The 17,413-nt window shown below is 34.4% G+C and overlaps 1 protein-coding gene across 4 annotated transcripts; it reads right to left on the bottom strand.

The window, feature by feature from the left end:
* Nucleotides 1-1,458: 1,458 nt before the first annotated feature.
* LOC139485308 (galactoside 2-alpha-L-fucosyltransferase SEC1-like) lies at nucleotides 1,459-11,911 on the bottom strand. Of its 4 annotated transcripts, none has more exons than XM_071269722.1 (3): nucleotides 11,832-11,911; nucleotides 3,471-3,512; nucleotides 1,459-2,648 (listed from the first exon to the last, which is right to left on the bottom strand). In XM_071269722.1, the coding sequence occupies exons 2-3, from the start codon at nucleotides 3,499-3,501 to the stop codon at nucleotides 1,675-1,677; spliced, it is 1,005 nt and encodes a 334-aa protein (XP_071125823.1). In that variant the 5' UTR covers nucleotides 3,502-3,512; nucleotides 11,832-11,911; the 3' UTR covers nucleotides 1,459-1,674. The 4 variants fall into 4 exon arrangements, with proteins under 4 accessions (XP_071125823.1, XP_071125822.1, XP_071125821.1 ...); XM_071269721.1 differs by lacking the exon at nucleotides 11,832-11,911 and adding an exon at nucleotides 8,242-8,330; XM_071269720.1 differs by lacking the exon at nucleotides 11,832-11,911 and adding an exon at nucleotides 7,691-7,811.
* Between the last annotated feature and the right edge of the window lie 5,502 nt (nucleotides 11,912-17,413).

Genomic DNA, 17,413 nt, shown 5'->3' with positions numbered 1-17,413 from the left:
ATTCCAACTTAACACCACGCTGTTCAAGACAATTGTACGATTCTAGCACGCCCTTGTCGCCCTCATCGCGCTCTTCTTACGACCTGACTACGTTCATACTACGACCATCATTCTCATTGTCATTTTACCAAAAAATGCATTAAATCTCTCCAGGTTTTGTCTGTCTGTGTGTAATTATGAATTCTTGTCCATTTTCTCTAACGACTCAACCATGCTTCACACATCTGTGTCATTTCTGCTATCGTTCACTAAAATATCGTCATTTGAGCTTGATATGCCAGCAAAAGGTTGTAATTTAAGTTGGATTGGTCGGTCCGACATCTCTGCTGGACGCGTTCTAGTAGATGTTGGTGGCTTCACAGTATTGTTTTCGAGAAATCTACGTATGAATCAGAAATAGAAGGAATGGAACTGTACTGATATGGAACACGATGTTGACGTTTTTGCTGAGAAGTAAGATTGGTATGAACGTACTAGTATAATTGTGGTAAGAACGTGCCATAATCGCAGTAGAAGCGTGGTAAGATCGTGTTGAAATCGAAGAAAGATCTTGATAAGCGTAGTGAAGTGCAGAATAAGCATGGCGAGAACGTGGTATAATCGTAGTAGTGTGATCGTTGTAGAAGCGTAATGAGGACGTAGTAGTAACGTGAAAGAAACGAAAATTAACATTTTCATGCCGCTCATACCGCGACCTCACCTCAATCTGAATTTATTTTAGATCGCGGTGAGCGTGGTGCGATCGTGGTCTAGTGGGGCTGGGACTTTACGGTATGAAAACATGATCACTTTGATAGGCAACTAGTATTAATTCCACATGTTGAGATACTCGGCAAGATAAACTCGTTACATATTGTGCTAGTGACCTAATACGACATATATCGGGTTAGTAAATTATTTATGGGGATTCGAGCTTTGCACTCACCCTGACCCTATGCATATCGTATTAGGTCACTAGCATACAATGTAACTAATAATACACATAGATACCTCAAATTGATATGCATCATATACAAAAAACTGTGCACAGCTAATAATAAACAAGCAAGTATTCAGGGAACACTTACAAAGCATAGTAACTGTTGTTGGTTAATGTTGTCGAGCATTTGATTTTTTCAAAGTCTTGGAATTTACGTTGAGTTTGGTATTATTGTAAATACAGTTTACATTTAATTTAGTTTAGGGAGCTACCATTTGATTTTTAGGGGGAGGGGGGGGGGGTTAGAAAAAAAAAGGCAGGACAGGATTTTGAGTAAAAAAAAGGCAGGATGAGTAACTTGGCAAAAAAAAAAAGGCAGGATGACAATTGTGGTAAAAAAGTCAGGATAAGCTAAGAAAAAAAAGGCAGGACCGAATAGACTGAAAAATAAAAAAGCAGGACAGAGATTACAACCAAAAAAAAGGCAGGACACAATTTTTCATCTACCCATATATCACATAATTATATAAATTAGTCAGGTATTCGCCAGTGTTATTTGTGTCTCCTTATCAGACAAAAATACAAACGCATATTTTCTTTTTGAAATTCCCAATGCATTCGTCATAAAATTGCGGGTTAAACATAGACGTTTATGACGTATGTTTTGCTTCCCCAATCAACTACAAAATGTAGCTTTAATGTCTTTTTGGTCGATCTTGAAAGTTATACAGAGACACAACTCCGTTCGGAAAACACTATAAACCAATCCAGTCGTCAGGAAAGAAATCTGTCATGTCTTCACTAAAGTCTTTTCGAAGCGAACTATTTGTCTGTGCAATATCCTTAAAATAAATGGTTGTGCCAGTTGATAACCATGCTGACCACCATCCAAACGAACCTACAGTTATTATTGTATGATCACATTTAGTCAAAGCGCACATGTCAACATTTCGTTCATTGGCTGCGACCTTCAACACGTCCTTGCCATGAACATTGTCGTCCCTCCATTTAATATCTTCTTTGCTTGTTCCAGTAAAAACAAGAAAAAGGCAATTTTTATATTTCGATCTAAAATAATCAAATGCCTTTTGAAGATATTCTTTAGGTGCTACATTATATCCATATTTAATATTGTGGGCTGTGAGATAGTCTCCACGGCGAATGTGAACGCCTATTATTTTCAATTTTTCGGAATTAGTCTTATTACTGGTAAACATTTTAGTATATTTTTCAATCACTTCCTGAGCTTTTTGGTTAACCTCCTCCTTAAATATGAATTGTTTCCTTAATTCTTTTTCAACATGTTTGAAATATTTCCACGACTGTAGATATCCTTTTAATTTCACTGGCTTTGAAGGATCAAAGTTGAAAGTTTCAAGATCATATGCACATGGCCTTTTTTCGTTTACTAAAACAGCTTGTTCACATATATACTTCGCATTGTTTAATATGAGTACATTTAGCTTAAATACTGTATTGATAGTGTCTTTTTCATCTATCACTAATGTCATATGTTTTATCTTTGAAATTCCATATAGCGACGAATACATAAACATGTGGTTTCCTAGGCCACCTCTGAAATATGGGCATAAATATCGATTACTCACATTTCCTAACAACATATTGCTGTTATATGTTAGTCCATAAATGTTAGATCTATAAAAATAGATAATTGTCATAAAAAAGAATACTGCGCATGCTGAACAAATGGTGGTGGAGGAACATAAAACTGAAATTAAAGATAAAATTATTTATTATTATACATGTAAAGACGAAAGTGGCTTGTTACATTTGAATACTTTTTTTCAATACCATTTAAACCAGCTTCCTTAACATGTTCTTATTTATAAACATAATAAAACAAATCATGTCATTCTAAAAATTGATGTATATAATAATAATGAAGAGATGTGGTACGAGTGCAAAGGAGGCAACTATCCGCCAGAGATCATTGTGGACCTAAATACAAGTAACTATGAGTCGGCTTACGGCCTTCAACAGTTAGCAAAACCCATATTCTATTATATTAGCTATAAAACGCCCAAACATGATAGAATGCCGTTTTGTATATTATTTTAAACCAACGTTATTTGTAAGTATATTAAGTTCCAGTTTATCTTACAAATGTAGTATTTTACATCTCTCCTTATATCTTCTTGAATGTCACGAGTAACGAACCTCGTCTATGGTTGCTTTATTTCCTACGACTTCGATTATGAATTTGATGTTATAATCTCTGAACGATTGAGAGCAAGCATGAAACAATATATCATTATTATTGTGTATGACTTTTGCTTGCACACATGATGTGTTTTAGCTATTTTATTCGTTTTTAATGATCTCCGGGTTTCTTATATGCTCTATTTCACTGCCTTTGGGATAGGCTATATGTATTTAAGTTTCAAGTGACAAAACTATCATAAACAAACGTTATTGCAATCAAACTTGAACAATGGTATTTTAATCTAATTCGACATACATTTGTGCGGTCCATTTATCTGTTTATATATCTTTCAGGTTTTTGTGAAAAGAAATTTTATTGCATGCTTACCTCTTTGATAATTTTGACCAAAACAACGCATAATCGAGCAGTCTGAAAAAAAAACACATAAGGTAAAATAAATGATTATTCTTACATAAAAACAATATATATAATATAATTCTAAGGCAGAAATAAGGAGATGTGTTATTGGTTTACGTTGTTAGAGGCATTTCTGCAAATCTGTGATGAAAAACAACATTGTAAACGTCTGTTAATATGAATTTTGGGAAGTGCATGTAGGAATTTTTATCTATTACTAATACACCAGTTATCTGCTTTCTAGTGCACTGACAGGTTACTGTGTGCAGGTCGTATCGTGTCCTTCTGCTAAAGGTGTATACTTTCATTTTTGTTTACACCAATTTAAGCGTATTTAATATACAGATCATTTTTCTTATCGTTTGGTCTGTATGTTTGCTGTAATTGCTTCACGTCCCTATTTCCTGATTCATATATTATTTTCCGACAATTTATCAAATAAATATATTAATGTACCCTGTGGCGGTTTAAAACTTACATTATTATTGCATTTTACAGTGACATTCTTGACTAATTAGATATTTAATTTAAGCTGATCTGTAAAGTAGACAATCTATTTTTCACTTTTTTAAGGTAAACAATTTATTTTTCACTTTTTTAAGCTAGACAATCTATTTCACTTTAAATCGTGTACAGTGTTAAAACCCGAGATAAAGCTGACGGGGAAAGGCGTTAATCACTTATAAAATCTAAACTTTATATGCACATGGAAAAAAGTATTGCAACACCTTGATTTTTTAAAACTAGAAAAATCAGCTTCTTATTTTGGATGGAATATGATAACATATTTGTAAAATAATATTGAAACGTAATTAATGATATTATTGGCATTAAAACGAACAAAAAAGGTATAAACAAAAATGTTATATCTAACAAAATGCAGTGTTTTTTGTACAAAAAAAATTGCATTTTCCAACTTTTACTGTAGTAGAACTTTACCATGTCAGACTTTTCAAAATTACTCTTTAGATGATTGTTCACATCATGGTTGATCGTTATACGTATAGATTATCGGGTTTTCTACACATTGATATCGTAAAATATCAGCCGCGAGCCACAATGTGAACCTTTTTGGCGAGTGAGCGTAGCGAACGGGCTAAAAAGTTTCACATTGTGTCGAGCGGCTGATATTTTACGATATCTATACGAAGAAAACCCGATTATCTTGTTATCGTTCTATTACCAGGCGCGTAGCTACGTTGACGTCAAAACGCCCGGGCGTGCCCGGGTTTGAGAGAGGCCGGATTCAGTTTTGGTGGAAAGCAATCAGGTTGACAGGCACGAACCAGTGTTCTACATAACCCTTTACGAAATCTAATAGTGCACCTAAACATTTCTGAAAATTTAAGTATTTCATGTTCATTAAATAACACATTTGCACATGAAAAGGTCTTTTTGTCGCTCAATTGTTTTACGCCATGTTAACTTTTAATTAATTTGATAAAATTGAGAATGAACATACATGACATATTTTAAAGTAACTGCTTTGAATATTTTCTCTAAAACCAATGACCATTAGATTTCAAATTAACACAATGAATAAATTAACCATAAAAACATTTAGAATCTTACGAATGTTGCTATTGCTAAGTTTATTATGATAGCAATGGTATCTCATTCTCGATAACTCGCTCGTCCCCCCATCAACTCGAACCCATTACCAGCAGGTGCTATGAAATGGTCTCACTTGGAACCCTCAGAACTCTTCGCCGAGGTGCGGGCGTACACGTAAAAATGACATAGCTACGCCACTGATTACTGGTCGTTTCTTTCTCCCTAAGACAGTTTTACGTTTGACTAAACCAAGCTTGATAACGTCTCCTCTCGCATTATGACGTCATTGATAAGTTCTCCTCTCACATTGTGACGTCGCTGATAATGCCTGGTCTCGTTTTGAAGTCTTGATACGAGAATTACGGAGCAACAGAGCAGAGTGATATAGGCAGAGGGAAGGACGATTAGCCAAAGAATTGGTACATTGTGCGCAGCCTCCATTCAAACGGATAACCGCATTTTAACGTCTTCTGATTCCTGCAATAAGTCGACTAATTTGTTGCTAAGGTAGCAGCAACCATTCCTGACGAAGGGTATTGTTTAATTCATGACGTGTTTGAACTGGGGTGTCCTTTCGTGCACTTTACGCCCGATAGTGTTCCATATATGGCCGATATAGTTCAAATTCGGGCTACAATCGGGCCAAGGAAGATAAACCGAATTCCATTGGAACAATGGATCTTTTCCCTAGCAGATGTTATAGGGGGTCAAAGTCTTCTTGATCTTGGAAGGTCTTTAACATCGTGTGTTGCCTGATTGTTATTCTCAAAACGACTTATAGTGGGATGGTGATGACCAACAATACGTGCAATTATCACAGCGACATACCTGCTTCTCTCACGGTCTAATATCTATAAAAACGAGAAACGAGAAACGAGAAACACGTATGAACTACGTACCGTAACACAAACAGACGAGAACTAGTGTACATCAGATTCCTAACTTAGGACAGGTGTATATAGCCTTTATGCTGATATTGTTCCACCGATGACATAGAAGACAGTGTTCCGAAACAGGGGTATTCCGCTGAATTGTTGGGCTATATATGTACGTGTGTGTGCTTGTTTTTAAGTATAAAAAAATATTAATAATGTTACCATGTACGCGTGTCGGTCTTAAATTTCACGATTATATTCAGTGTTATCGAAATGTATTAAACAGTTCTGCTCAAACCAGTACAAAGGGCCACGTGAAATATCAGCAAATGCCAATGTATGAGATTTTTATCGGGGTTTTGCAGGCTTCCAATATCTGTTGACATGAAGAACAGAAAAACGGATGTTACTTTGCTATACATGTATATCTGTGCATGTGTTAAAATTATTTAATTTAAGTTATAGATATTTCAAAATGTTAAATATTCGAATTGTTTAAATTTTTATTGTTAAACTCTGTGGAAATTATCTCAAAAATCTTTCAGTGAGCTTGTAGGAATAATTCCATTTTTTTTAAAGGGCGTGCCTTCTGCTTCCTTCTCCAAAAAAAAAATCTGCCTCAGCAATTTTAAACCCTTTTACCCTATATATTCATGTAGCTGTACAGTGGAGCCTATGGGACTTCAATTTAAGTAGACATCTGAATCACCGAAAATCAACTTATATTTTCATATATAATTTGATAATTAAATTTTAACACATTTATACCTTTTTCTATATTTGTTCTTGACAATTTTTTGTTCATTTAAAAATATAGGGACAACGGAGTTGGTGTACGTTGGTTCGATCCCCAACCTAGGCATTCATTTATATCGGCTGGTGCAAAGCGGGCAGTTTAGCTTAGTGGCCCCACATTGACGTCGTTTAGTTTAACATCACATAGACATTAATTTTGTCATGACTGTGACCGTGAGATCATCAACGTTTTTTTACTCCGGTTTATAATGGATTTAAGAATTAATTTATAAGAAATTACTGTAATATTTTTTCTTCCTATTCGAAATAAAATTAAAAAATGTGGTGCAAACTTTAAATAACCCGCGGGTTATTCAGTGTGCACCCCATTTTTTATGTTATTCCTTCATAGACAGAAAAATTATTAGTCATTCCTTAATTAACTTCCCTTTCTCGTCAATCTAAGTTTACAAATAAGACAATCATTTATATTTTTTCCAAAAACCTTGATTGCTTCTAGCACTTTTCAATTTTTGCAAACTTTTTTCATTACAATCACAGTCAATTTCACCAATTGGTGTATTTTTCGCAAAATGAAAAGAAAATCCTGTAAAACATTTCGTATATAGACAAGAAGTACCGAATAATAAAGTGTTAATTAAAAGTTTTAGTCCGATGTATACAGATACATGTAACAAATCTTCCAAATAAACCGAGTATGACTCAATTAACTGCTTTATACACTGGAGCATGTATTTACAGAATGTAAATCGTCAAAAAATAATAGTTCTATTTATTTTTTTTAAAGATTTTAATGTAGAGGTCGATATTTGGAGAGATTGACTAAATTCGAGTCAATACCTTATACATGTATGTAACATAAATACAAATTGATATTATCAACCTAAAATTTGTTTCACGTAAAAATGTGTAACTGTTGATGCTTTAAGAAGTAACATGAAGGATATGAGCTCTAGAATCCCGAGGAGTTTAATGTTTGCACATTTCTTGTCTTACCAATGACACCTAGTTGTAATGGCATTTTGACTTTCTGATCGTACTCCTCCTTGTTGTTGTAACAAATCAGTACTACATAGTTTTTTCCTTACTATCATTCAGTCACACTATCTTAATGTTTAACTTCCCTGTTTATCAAGTGAAAAGGGAAATGTCTAATTAAGATTCGTACAGTAAACGTACATAACAATTATAACCCACGTCGTTATGAGAAGTTTTATCTTCAACTATCTTGATACTGAAATCTTGTATATTTTGATAGATCATAATGTATTATGGATAGTTCTAACTTAGTTACTAAATTTAGTTATCTATTTGATATGAGAAAGATATTTATTATAGCCTGTGTTTAAAGGCCAAACAAAAGAGAGAGGATCTATCTCCACGTCTATAGAACACTACACAGCCTTCAACAATTTGTTAAATCATAAACATGAACCAAACATGGAAAAATGTAAAAAACTTGACTATTGCTTCTATTATGTTGTGTTTTCTTTTCGAACAATAATTAATGTGACATATAAAAAGTATTTTATGTGTACCACTAAGCTTACACTTACCTTAATAAATTGTGTATACGTAATGTTCACGTTTCTATCAACAAATAAGACCATATATGTACAGTTACTGATAACAATAAATCGATAGAATAAAGGAAGCGTAAACCTTAACATGCTTAAATTTGATAACCTAATGTTTATTTGATAAACCGCTTATCTTGAAAACCACAAACTAAATAGGGAAATTAATTTCGTGTTTCACATATGTTACAGTAAGGGAGCTAACATTTGGTTTTTATGGGGGAAGGGGGGGGGGGGCCTAGGATGAAAATTTTGTCCTGCATGTTTTTTAGTTGAAATCTCTGCCCTGTCTTTTTATTTATCACTAAATTGTCATCCTGAAAGATATTTAAAATTATATCAGAAAAGAAGCCTATTTACATTATAAGTTATTTTGACCCAACTAGCATGATTATTTAGACGGAGTCGAAAATTGTTGAACGGTTCGGGCGAGTAATCATGCTAGTTGGGTCAAATCATGATAACATTTTGTGCGGTTATGCTAACCGTATTAGGTATATAATTAATGAAACGTTTAATACACAAGTGTCCTAGATTGATTTTCCATGTAGTGCATAGCAAAGCGAGGTAGAACATAAACTATCATTGTATGTACATGAGCGTTGTTTCATTGGCACTCATACCACATCTTCCTAGTATATCTACATACAGTGTTTTGTGTCAACTGCGTGTAGCAGATAATTTGCTTTGTTCTTGATTTAACGGCGTGAATTACATGATACTAGAGAAAAATTATCACCAAGCATTCACACAGTGTGCAGCGCACACTGCTCGGATAGTTAAGTATAATGTCGGAGTCAGTTAGTTTAGTACATTCATCGCTTTTTTCAATGTCGTAACATAACGTGTTAAGCCAAAATATTTGCATAATAAAAATTATCATTTAATTTATATCATGTTTTATATTTTTCAGTGCTTCACCAATATCAGACTGGGTATCTTGAAATACTTCTTGCTGGGTGTTTACATGCTTTATATTAACAATAACTACTTTCGTAATTATGGTATAGTTTTTTTTTGTTGGTTTTATAAGAGCTATCATCAATATGTTTTAATCATCTGCGGTAAAGGTGTACTTATATTTATTAGTATACACGTACCTCTAATCATTGTTCATCCCGTAATTCTTTAAATCAATTAGATTATCTCTAGTTTTCTTTAGGACATCTTTAAATATAAATCACGATCTCTAATTCTCAATACGTCCATTGCATACGCGCGTTTGTAATCCGGCATTTCATTCGGGACACTTTCCGCGCCACTTGACACTTCTTTTGATATTGGTTATCCTCAAACGAATGGCAGGAAAATGCAGATTTATGCCGTGGTCACACCTTACCGAATAGCGCGAATGAACGCCGAACGGATAATTTTAGTTGCATTCCGTTCATGTCCGTTCTTATCCGTTAGACGTCCGTCCATATCCGTTTCATGTCTGTTCAGCGTCCGTTTTATCCGTCAACGTCCGTTCTGTCCGGTAGGAAATTTTGAGCATGTTCAAAACTTTGAACGAACGTCCAACGGATGAAGTCTCTTGATCGTCCGGTAGTCATCCGTTTTCTATGGTTCTCTTCCCTTCCTTTTCCGTTTCGTTTCCGTTTCGTTTCCGTTACTTTACATCATTGGAGGTCCGGTAGACCAATTCATCAACGGACATTTACCGGACTTATTACGGATAAAACGGATGTGAAACGGTTTTAAACGGAAGTATAACGAATAAAACGGATGCGTATAGATAACCGTATGGCCTATTAGAGCTTTCTTACAAATTGACGAAAGGTACGTATGCTTGACGAATCCTACGTAAGACTCGTTTTAGGGATCCTTTATTTTGACATATTTAAAAAATAGTCGTGGAATTTCGGACAATTATCCTACATGCAACGACACTTATTAAATTGGACTTTTTTTTTTAGATATATTTAGAATTTCGGGACGTACGATAGGTTAAAATTAATATCACCAGGTCGGAGGAGATAAATCTACAAAATATCCTGAATACATCTAGTAGTCAGACGAATAAAATGTCTCTAAAAGACTAAAAACCGACCCCTCCCCTACTCTTCAATATTACAATGTTGCACTGTTTAACCTCAGAAAATGCCAAAGCAAAGACATTGTCTTCTTCCCTTATATAAAAATAAGAAAAAATTAAAACACAAATACTTCCTTCATTCAAAATTTGCAACGCTCAAAAATAATAAAATGAAAATGAATAAAAAAGATGATCTTCATACTTTGCCATATGCTGGTGCTCGTTTAATAACTTTTGAATCATCGCCTCTCCTCTGGTAATATTCATTGCTCCCCCCCCCCCTTCCCCCAATGTGTATATATGATACACCGCAGCAATGGAACGAATATTTTAGCGTATAATTGCGTTTTGCTTATAGTCCTGAACCGTGATTCATGAAATATTAGCCACTGGACGATAAGTGACAACTTCGCGTCTATCTTCCAAACTTGTACTGTTAAATCGTCATTATATTAAAATCTACAATGTATTTGGTGCAAAATTATAGATTTATTTTCTTGATATACAAAATCTGTTTTTCTAGATTTATTCAACATTACTTTTTAAAAACATTGTAGCATCATTTTTTTTAAATCAAATCTCGATATTCCACTTTGCCAATTTGCTGAAAGTGTACTATACAAAATAAAAATAAATGTGAATCTTGTCGCTAAATTTAGACTAACGTACTTCAATAAAGCCATTGAAAAGTTAATCGTGAAACTCGTGCTTAAAAAATTCCCGCGGAAATGTGTGTACTCGTGGTTTACAGAAGTAACGTATCGGACGCAAGTGTATTTGACACTATTTTATTCTGTTTGATTATATTAAAATCGTTTATTATTTGCGATATTATAATTTTTGAAAAATAAACTTGATTTAGAAAAGAATGCTGTTTTACTGAATAAAACAAAGACTCTTTAACTGTTATTGTGGAAATGAAATACGTGCTCCCTTTACGTTCGTTCGTACCTTTCGTCAATTTGTAAGAAAGCTCTGATACAATAAACAAAGCCCATACCGCATAGTCAGCTATAAAATGCTTCAACAATTCAAACTAGAAAACTAACGGCCTAATTATGTACAAAGAAAATAAACGAAAAACTAAATGCAACTCAGCAACAGACCACACTCACCGCGTGTGTTTCATATCCTGTGTGTGTCCGTTAGGCTTTCGTTACGCGTCCATTTTATTTGGTCAGCTCCCAACGGATACACATTTTGTCAACGGAAACTTTTTTTCATTAGTTAGGCGTCCGTTCGAGTTATCCGATAAGTTGTGACCACAGCTACATGAAGCCGGTAAAAAATAGACACTCCGTATTATTATTTATCGCACTCTACAGATAGGCCAGTTCCGGGATACGGTTTTCAGACGAATCTGTCACGTGACTTCCATCACCACATGGCAAATATGGATGCATCGGTTTTTTTCAACACATGATGGGCAAACGGGTGAAAACGTTTGATTGTATACTGAACAAAATATTTGGGAAATTAATATCTAATAATATAATCAGCCTCCCTCAGTCATACGGGTATTAAGATAACGTACCTAAGGAACATAAATTATGTCTATACTATCCTAGATCATCCTACAGAATGACGATTATGAAAGTGCTGGAAACAGGCGCGCCTTCTATCTGGTAAATGACGTCATAAAGGCGTGCGAAATTGACGATCTTTTCCGGTGAAAGACATGATTCCAGAAGTGACGTATTGATTCTAAACGTGAAGTTAACAGGAGCTCCTCATTGGGGTCGATATTTTCTTGTTGTTTTAAAGGCCTTTTGGTAGTCTTGGGCTGTTGTCCGCTCTTTGGTCGGTTGTTGTCTCTTTGGCGCATTCCCCGTTTCCATTCTCAATTTTTGGATAATGTAAGGTAGCTTTCAATCATTCGTGAAAAGCCTACATGCATTAATAAGAAATACGAATGACGTATTGTTGATTAACAAATAAAAGGACTACTGTTACATATCATAATTTACGTTTTACTTAAAATATTTTCCATCCACTAAAAGAAGTGCGACGCAGAAGTGAGCTAGGAATTCCTCCCCGAATAGCTATTTTTGGATTGGTGCGTATGTATACTACATCTCCCTGGTTCGCTTCTGCTACAATTGTACCTGTTACGATATGCTCTTCGTTGGTATCGTCAGAATCAGTAAGAATACTACCTAAAGGAGAAGAATTAATAACGATTTCCGAATAAACCCATCCATGACGCGCTGAGATAACTGTCCATGTAAAAACGTAATGACCATGGTTTGGCACCGTAAACATACCATTATGTTTGTTATATCCAGACCCAGAATTTGTCATGATGCTGTCGAATATAAATGTGTGATGTTGTCCTGGGCTTGGTTCGCTTGCACTCATGTATGCATAAAAGGCCACCATAACATCCTGTCCAATATCTGCAACATGAACTTTATATATTTCATTTAAAGCACAAACATTTCATTTCAAATATAGTTCAAAATGTGGACAATCTAGTATTACAAAGATAGAGAGTGAGATTTACATACTTTTGAAGAATCATGATTGAACTGTCTATAATTGACCGCCCCTTTGCCGCATTAAAAAAATATGTTTTTACAGAGTATGGTTTGTTTTGCAATTTCTTATATAAAACAAACGAAATTCTAGTATAATGCCTTGTAAGCACTTTGGGTCCATATCCATGGTAAAATCCGAATTTATTATTTGACAGCTGGTCGCGGCAACATCATAATTGTTTTCGCTGTTCCAAGTATGTAGACAGTTGTAAATAATATTGTAAACTATTAAATGGTGAAGGTTGCACAGCACAAAAATATATTAAATTTACCCTAATATTTTCAAACACTCCTCTGTAACTAGTTTTATGACAAGTTAGTAATCTCGTTGGTTGTGGTTTACATGTGCATATGTTTGAGTAGAGTACATGTATCTTCCATATAATAAAATAAATACATCGTGTTTATGCGTTACTGTTTTTCCTCATCGTTGAACTTGTACGGTGGACTATAATTCCTTACATCCACATCATTTGAGCTTTGGAGGATGTTGTCACACTGGCAATCATACCTCATCTGCATATATTATATTGGTTTATTTTGCAAATAAATTTACATACCAAGATGAAGCTTGTCTGTTCGTTTAACGTCATGCGCCACCTCTGTTGTACTGTCATTTTCCATATTTTTCTGCAAAGACCACTTATGAAGATTGGCTGTTATGTTTTCTTGTGACCCTAGATTCAATGGTTTATTTTCATTCGTATAGTTTTCTTTTGGGCGATGCATATATCCATTTCTATGGTTTATGGAATATTTGTTTTGGTTTTTATCGTGTTCACATATCTTTGTAATCTCTTTGAGCGTCTCAGTCTGTATCTGAAGTTTAACCTGAAGCTCATGAATATTATTGTTTTGAATTTCTTGATAGCTTTTAAGTTCGGCAACTAGCAACAATTGTTCTAAGCGATCTTTTTCCATTTTCCGAATTTGAAATCTTTGTTTTTCCTGAAACGTCTCCAATTCATGAATATGCTGGTCTTGCCTTTCAAAATATTGTTTTGTTTCGTCTCGTAGTATTTTCATTACCTCTTCCTTAACGAAATTATTCATATGGTTATCCTCAACACTATTACAGACAATGCCTGAACTAATGCAAAACAAAATGAAACAAAATATGACTTTCATTTCTGACACTCACGATGGTGATCTAACTTGTTTCTCACTGTTTATCGACAGAATGAGGTCGCAAATTATGTGTGGCGGCTATATAGCTATTTCAGATAAGAAACAAAGGTTTCAATTTTGTCTTAAAATAAATGTTTTATTTTTACATTTGAACAATAAAATTCCCAGAAATTAGTCAAACCTATCAAGCTGATTATTTTTGTTTTGTTGTTTGTTTGATTGACATTCAGTTAATTAATTGATTGATTGATTGATTAATTGAGTCCTTAACGTCCAGTGATAAATATTACATTAATTTTCAACGAAACCATATGTTTAGCGGCCTAAATGAAAAGTGTCTTAATCTAATAGGCCTATCTGATTGATGAACATTTTTACATTAAGGGGACGACCATTTGATATTCTGGGGGAGGGGGGGGCAGGAGGATTTGTTTTTGATAGGTTATTTCTTTTTGTAAACTAAGAGGACAGATTGTTCATTTTCTGCACTATTGAAGCAAGATTTTTTCATTTTCATTAAAGCAAGGGAATGATTATTCATTTTCACAACTATATTTTTGATATTCGAAAACATACAACTTTTAAATGATTTGTTTATTATAAATAATACATATAGTATAGTCAAGTAATTATGTACCATTTAATTAGATTAACCATCCCCCTCTGCAGAAATAAATCTTTTAAATTCCCAACTGCATATACATGTATTGTATACATACATAGTATTAAAGTTAGGTTATAACTAGGCACTTTTAAATGTATTGGCAAACATACTACGCCGCGCGGATCGAGGCAAAAAAAATTTTGAAGGGTTTTGGAGCCACGGAAGGCCCAAAAAGCTATAGAACAAATGATGCAAAATCATGCTTTCTGGGTGTTCCGAAGACCCTTTCATAATCTGAAAATGAAGTTTTGTTTTAATAATTTTTTGACAATATTTATTTTGGTCTCAAAGCAAAATGTATAAATTCAGTGTAAGACTGAAGTATCTAGGGACAACATCAAAAGACCAAAATGAATGTGCATGATAAAGCAAAAATGGAATTCACATAGTTAAGTCTGTGGCTGGTGGTTTTTTTTTTAAACTCCTGATCAAGTTCATAACAAAATTACTAGATTACAAAAGGAATGCAACACTAACAGAATACAGAAGGGCAATCAACGAACAAAAGACAAATAAATAAGAAACATTGATCCCGAAAAATCAGAACTTTCTTCTTGCCGTGAACACAATTTGATATGGAGACAAGCGTTTGGTTTTGAAATTTCCTACATGTAGTTACGGCCCTGTTAAAATAAAAGTGAGGTAAGGTTTCCTGAGACAATATACCTCAAGTTAAATGAAACCAATTTTCAGACATTTCAAGTATATTTAATAGAGATTATAAAAATTTCATATTTTCAATAATCTGGTTTAATTCAATCAAATATTTGTGTGGGTGTGTGGGTGTTGCAGCCTGTAGCTCATTGCCATATTCGGCATGGCCATAGAGGGCGCTCGCAGCTTGAATCAGAATTTTGGAATTCCCGTATCAGCTTGAATTAGAATTTTAGAATTCCCGAATCGGGCACTTGTTAATTTGCTGTCGACTAGAAAGCAGGTGTTACACAAATTAGTTAAACTTTTAAAAGAAAAAGAAAAGATGCCAAACAAGAGAAATGCCGTAGGATCGCCATCAAGGGCCATAGGAAAGAAGAGAAGAACGGCTAACAGGACAGGTGGACAGATAATGCAGAACGAGGAAATAACCCAAAAGAAGGACGGAGCTGGCCGGAGAAGAATTGCAAAGAAAAAACAAGGGGTCGGACACGTGGTGGCAGAAGGACCGGTGGAAACTACTGATTTTTCATCAGGTAATGAGTCGGAGGAGGATGCACGAGCATTCACCTCTTTAAGGCACGACCCGTTACACAAAAACTTTGAAATTGCAAATAATTCCATTGATTTCACTCCTTCACAAGAATCTAGCATTCATGACACAGTGGGGGAACACGTGCCTTTTAAAATTAAGGAAAAAATTTGGGAGGGAAAGTTTATTGAGCTGCATTCTCTTTTGAGAACGCAAAAAGCAATGGAAGAGGTGGACGAGGGCGATTTGAAATTAAAAAGGGGAAAAATTTGCATTGAAAAAAGATCGTCGAGTGTTAATTTGTCCATAAATGAATGGACTTCAGCATTCATGGTTTTTATGAGTGTCTACATTGAGAAATACTGCACACGGGCACAGGAATTGTTAAAATATATGCGCGATATAAGACTAGCGGCAACGAGGTCAGAAAACTGGGCCACCTATGACGAGCAATTTAGGCTAAAAATAGAGAAGAATCCAAATTTATCTTGGGGAAATATACACGGTGAATATTGGCTATTACACATCACATCTCCCATAGTACAAAACAGCGTGTCAGTGCAATCACAGGGTTAAAGGACAAATACACAACATCCGCTAATCTGATGATTATAAATTCCTAACTGTCAGTATTAATTATAAGCCGATTCAACTATAAATTAGTGATAACGTATAATGTAAACATAACCAGACAAGGTCGTTAAACACTTCCATTTGTTTGTTGTTAACATAACAATCCTCCCCCTTTTAATTAAGATGATCAAGATAAACAAGATTAATCTCCAGTGAATGAAAGCAATAAATTCAATTTGCACTCAATTGAACTAAATAGCTACAAGTTTTAATGTTCAATTATGAAATCCTAAACCTACAGCTATATCACTGCACTAACTTAATTAACCACAATTATTTACAGTCATATATATGTTTTCAATAAGTCTCTCTCAGTCTGGTGCCTTTCTTACTCTTTATGTGCGGTGCATAACTATAGTATCATTAGCATCTTCAATTGTTTTATTTTCGGTTATTTTAGTTTGTTCGGATTCATTGTTATTTTCAGATTTTTCGCTATCGCAAGTGAATTACATGTTGGTTAGGTTATTAATTCAGTGTAAATATCAGATATGGTAATTTCAAGTATGTTTGGTATGTTTTTATTTTCCTGCGGTATGAAGTTACGAATCTGAAAAATATGTCACTTCTAGATAAGTTACTGTTCCGAGTTTATGAACGATAGCTCCTTGTTTCCACTTGTTATTGTCTCTATAGTCTCTTTAAGATTTGAACTCCCTACTGGATGCAAAAAGAATATTTGTTTTTACCATCTCCCCATTTTATTATTATTCTCTGTGGAGCTATTGATTTGACATATTTAGAATTGACATCAAATGGTTTAATTGAAAAGGAAAAAATGGTCTACCCTACGTAACCAGGCTTTATTTAAAAAGGTTATTATAATATGGCCTTTATTGCTACAGTGCGATACTGGCATGTTGCACCCTTGAATGTGGGTGCAATAATAGAACAGAACAGAAAAAGAGTAATTTAGTGGCCAAAAATCTTTGTTACGGAAAAGAGGGGTAAAGCTATATTACATGAGA

Source organism: Mytilus edulis, chromosome 8 (assembly GCF_963676685.1).
Source record: "Mytilus edulis chromosome 8, xbMytEdul2.2, whole genome shotgun sequence".
Classification (NCBI taxonomy): Eukaryota; Metazoa; Mollusca; class Bivalvia; order Mytilida; family Mytilidae; genus Mytilus; species Mytilus edulis.
This window is presented reverse-complemented; position numbering and strand designations above follow the sequence as displayed.

Bases quoted from the DNA above. Each gene is read 5' to 3' on its own strand.
- LOC139485308 (XM_071269719.1), bottom strand. From the start codon at position 7,706: ATGCCATTACAACTAGGTGTCATTG. The intron at 3,513-7,681 runs GTAAGACAAGAA...TTTTTTTTTCAG, and splicing joins ATTACAACTAGGTGTCATTG to ACTGCTCGATTATGCGTTGT. The intron at 2,649-3,470 runs GTAAGCATGCAA...CTTTAATTTCAG, and splicing joins TGGTCAAAATTATCAAAGAG to TTTTATGTTCCTCCACCACC.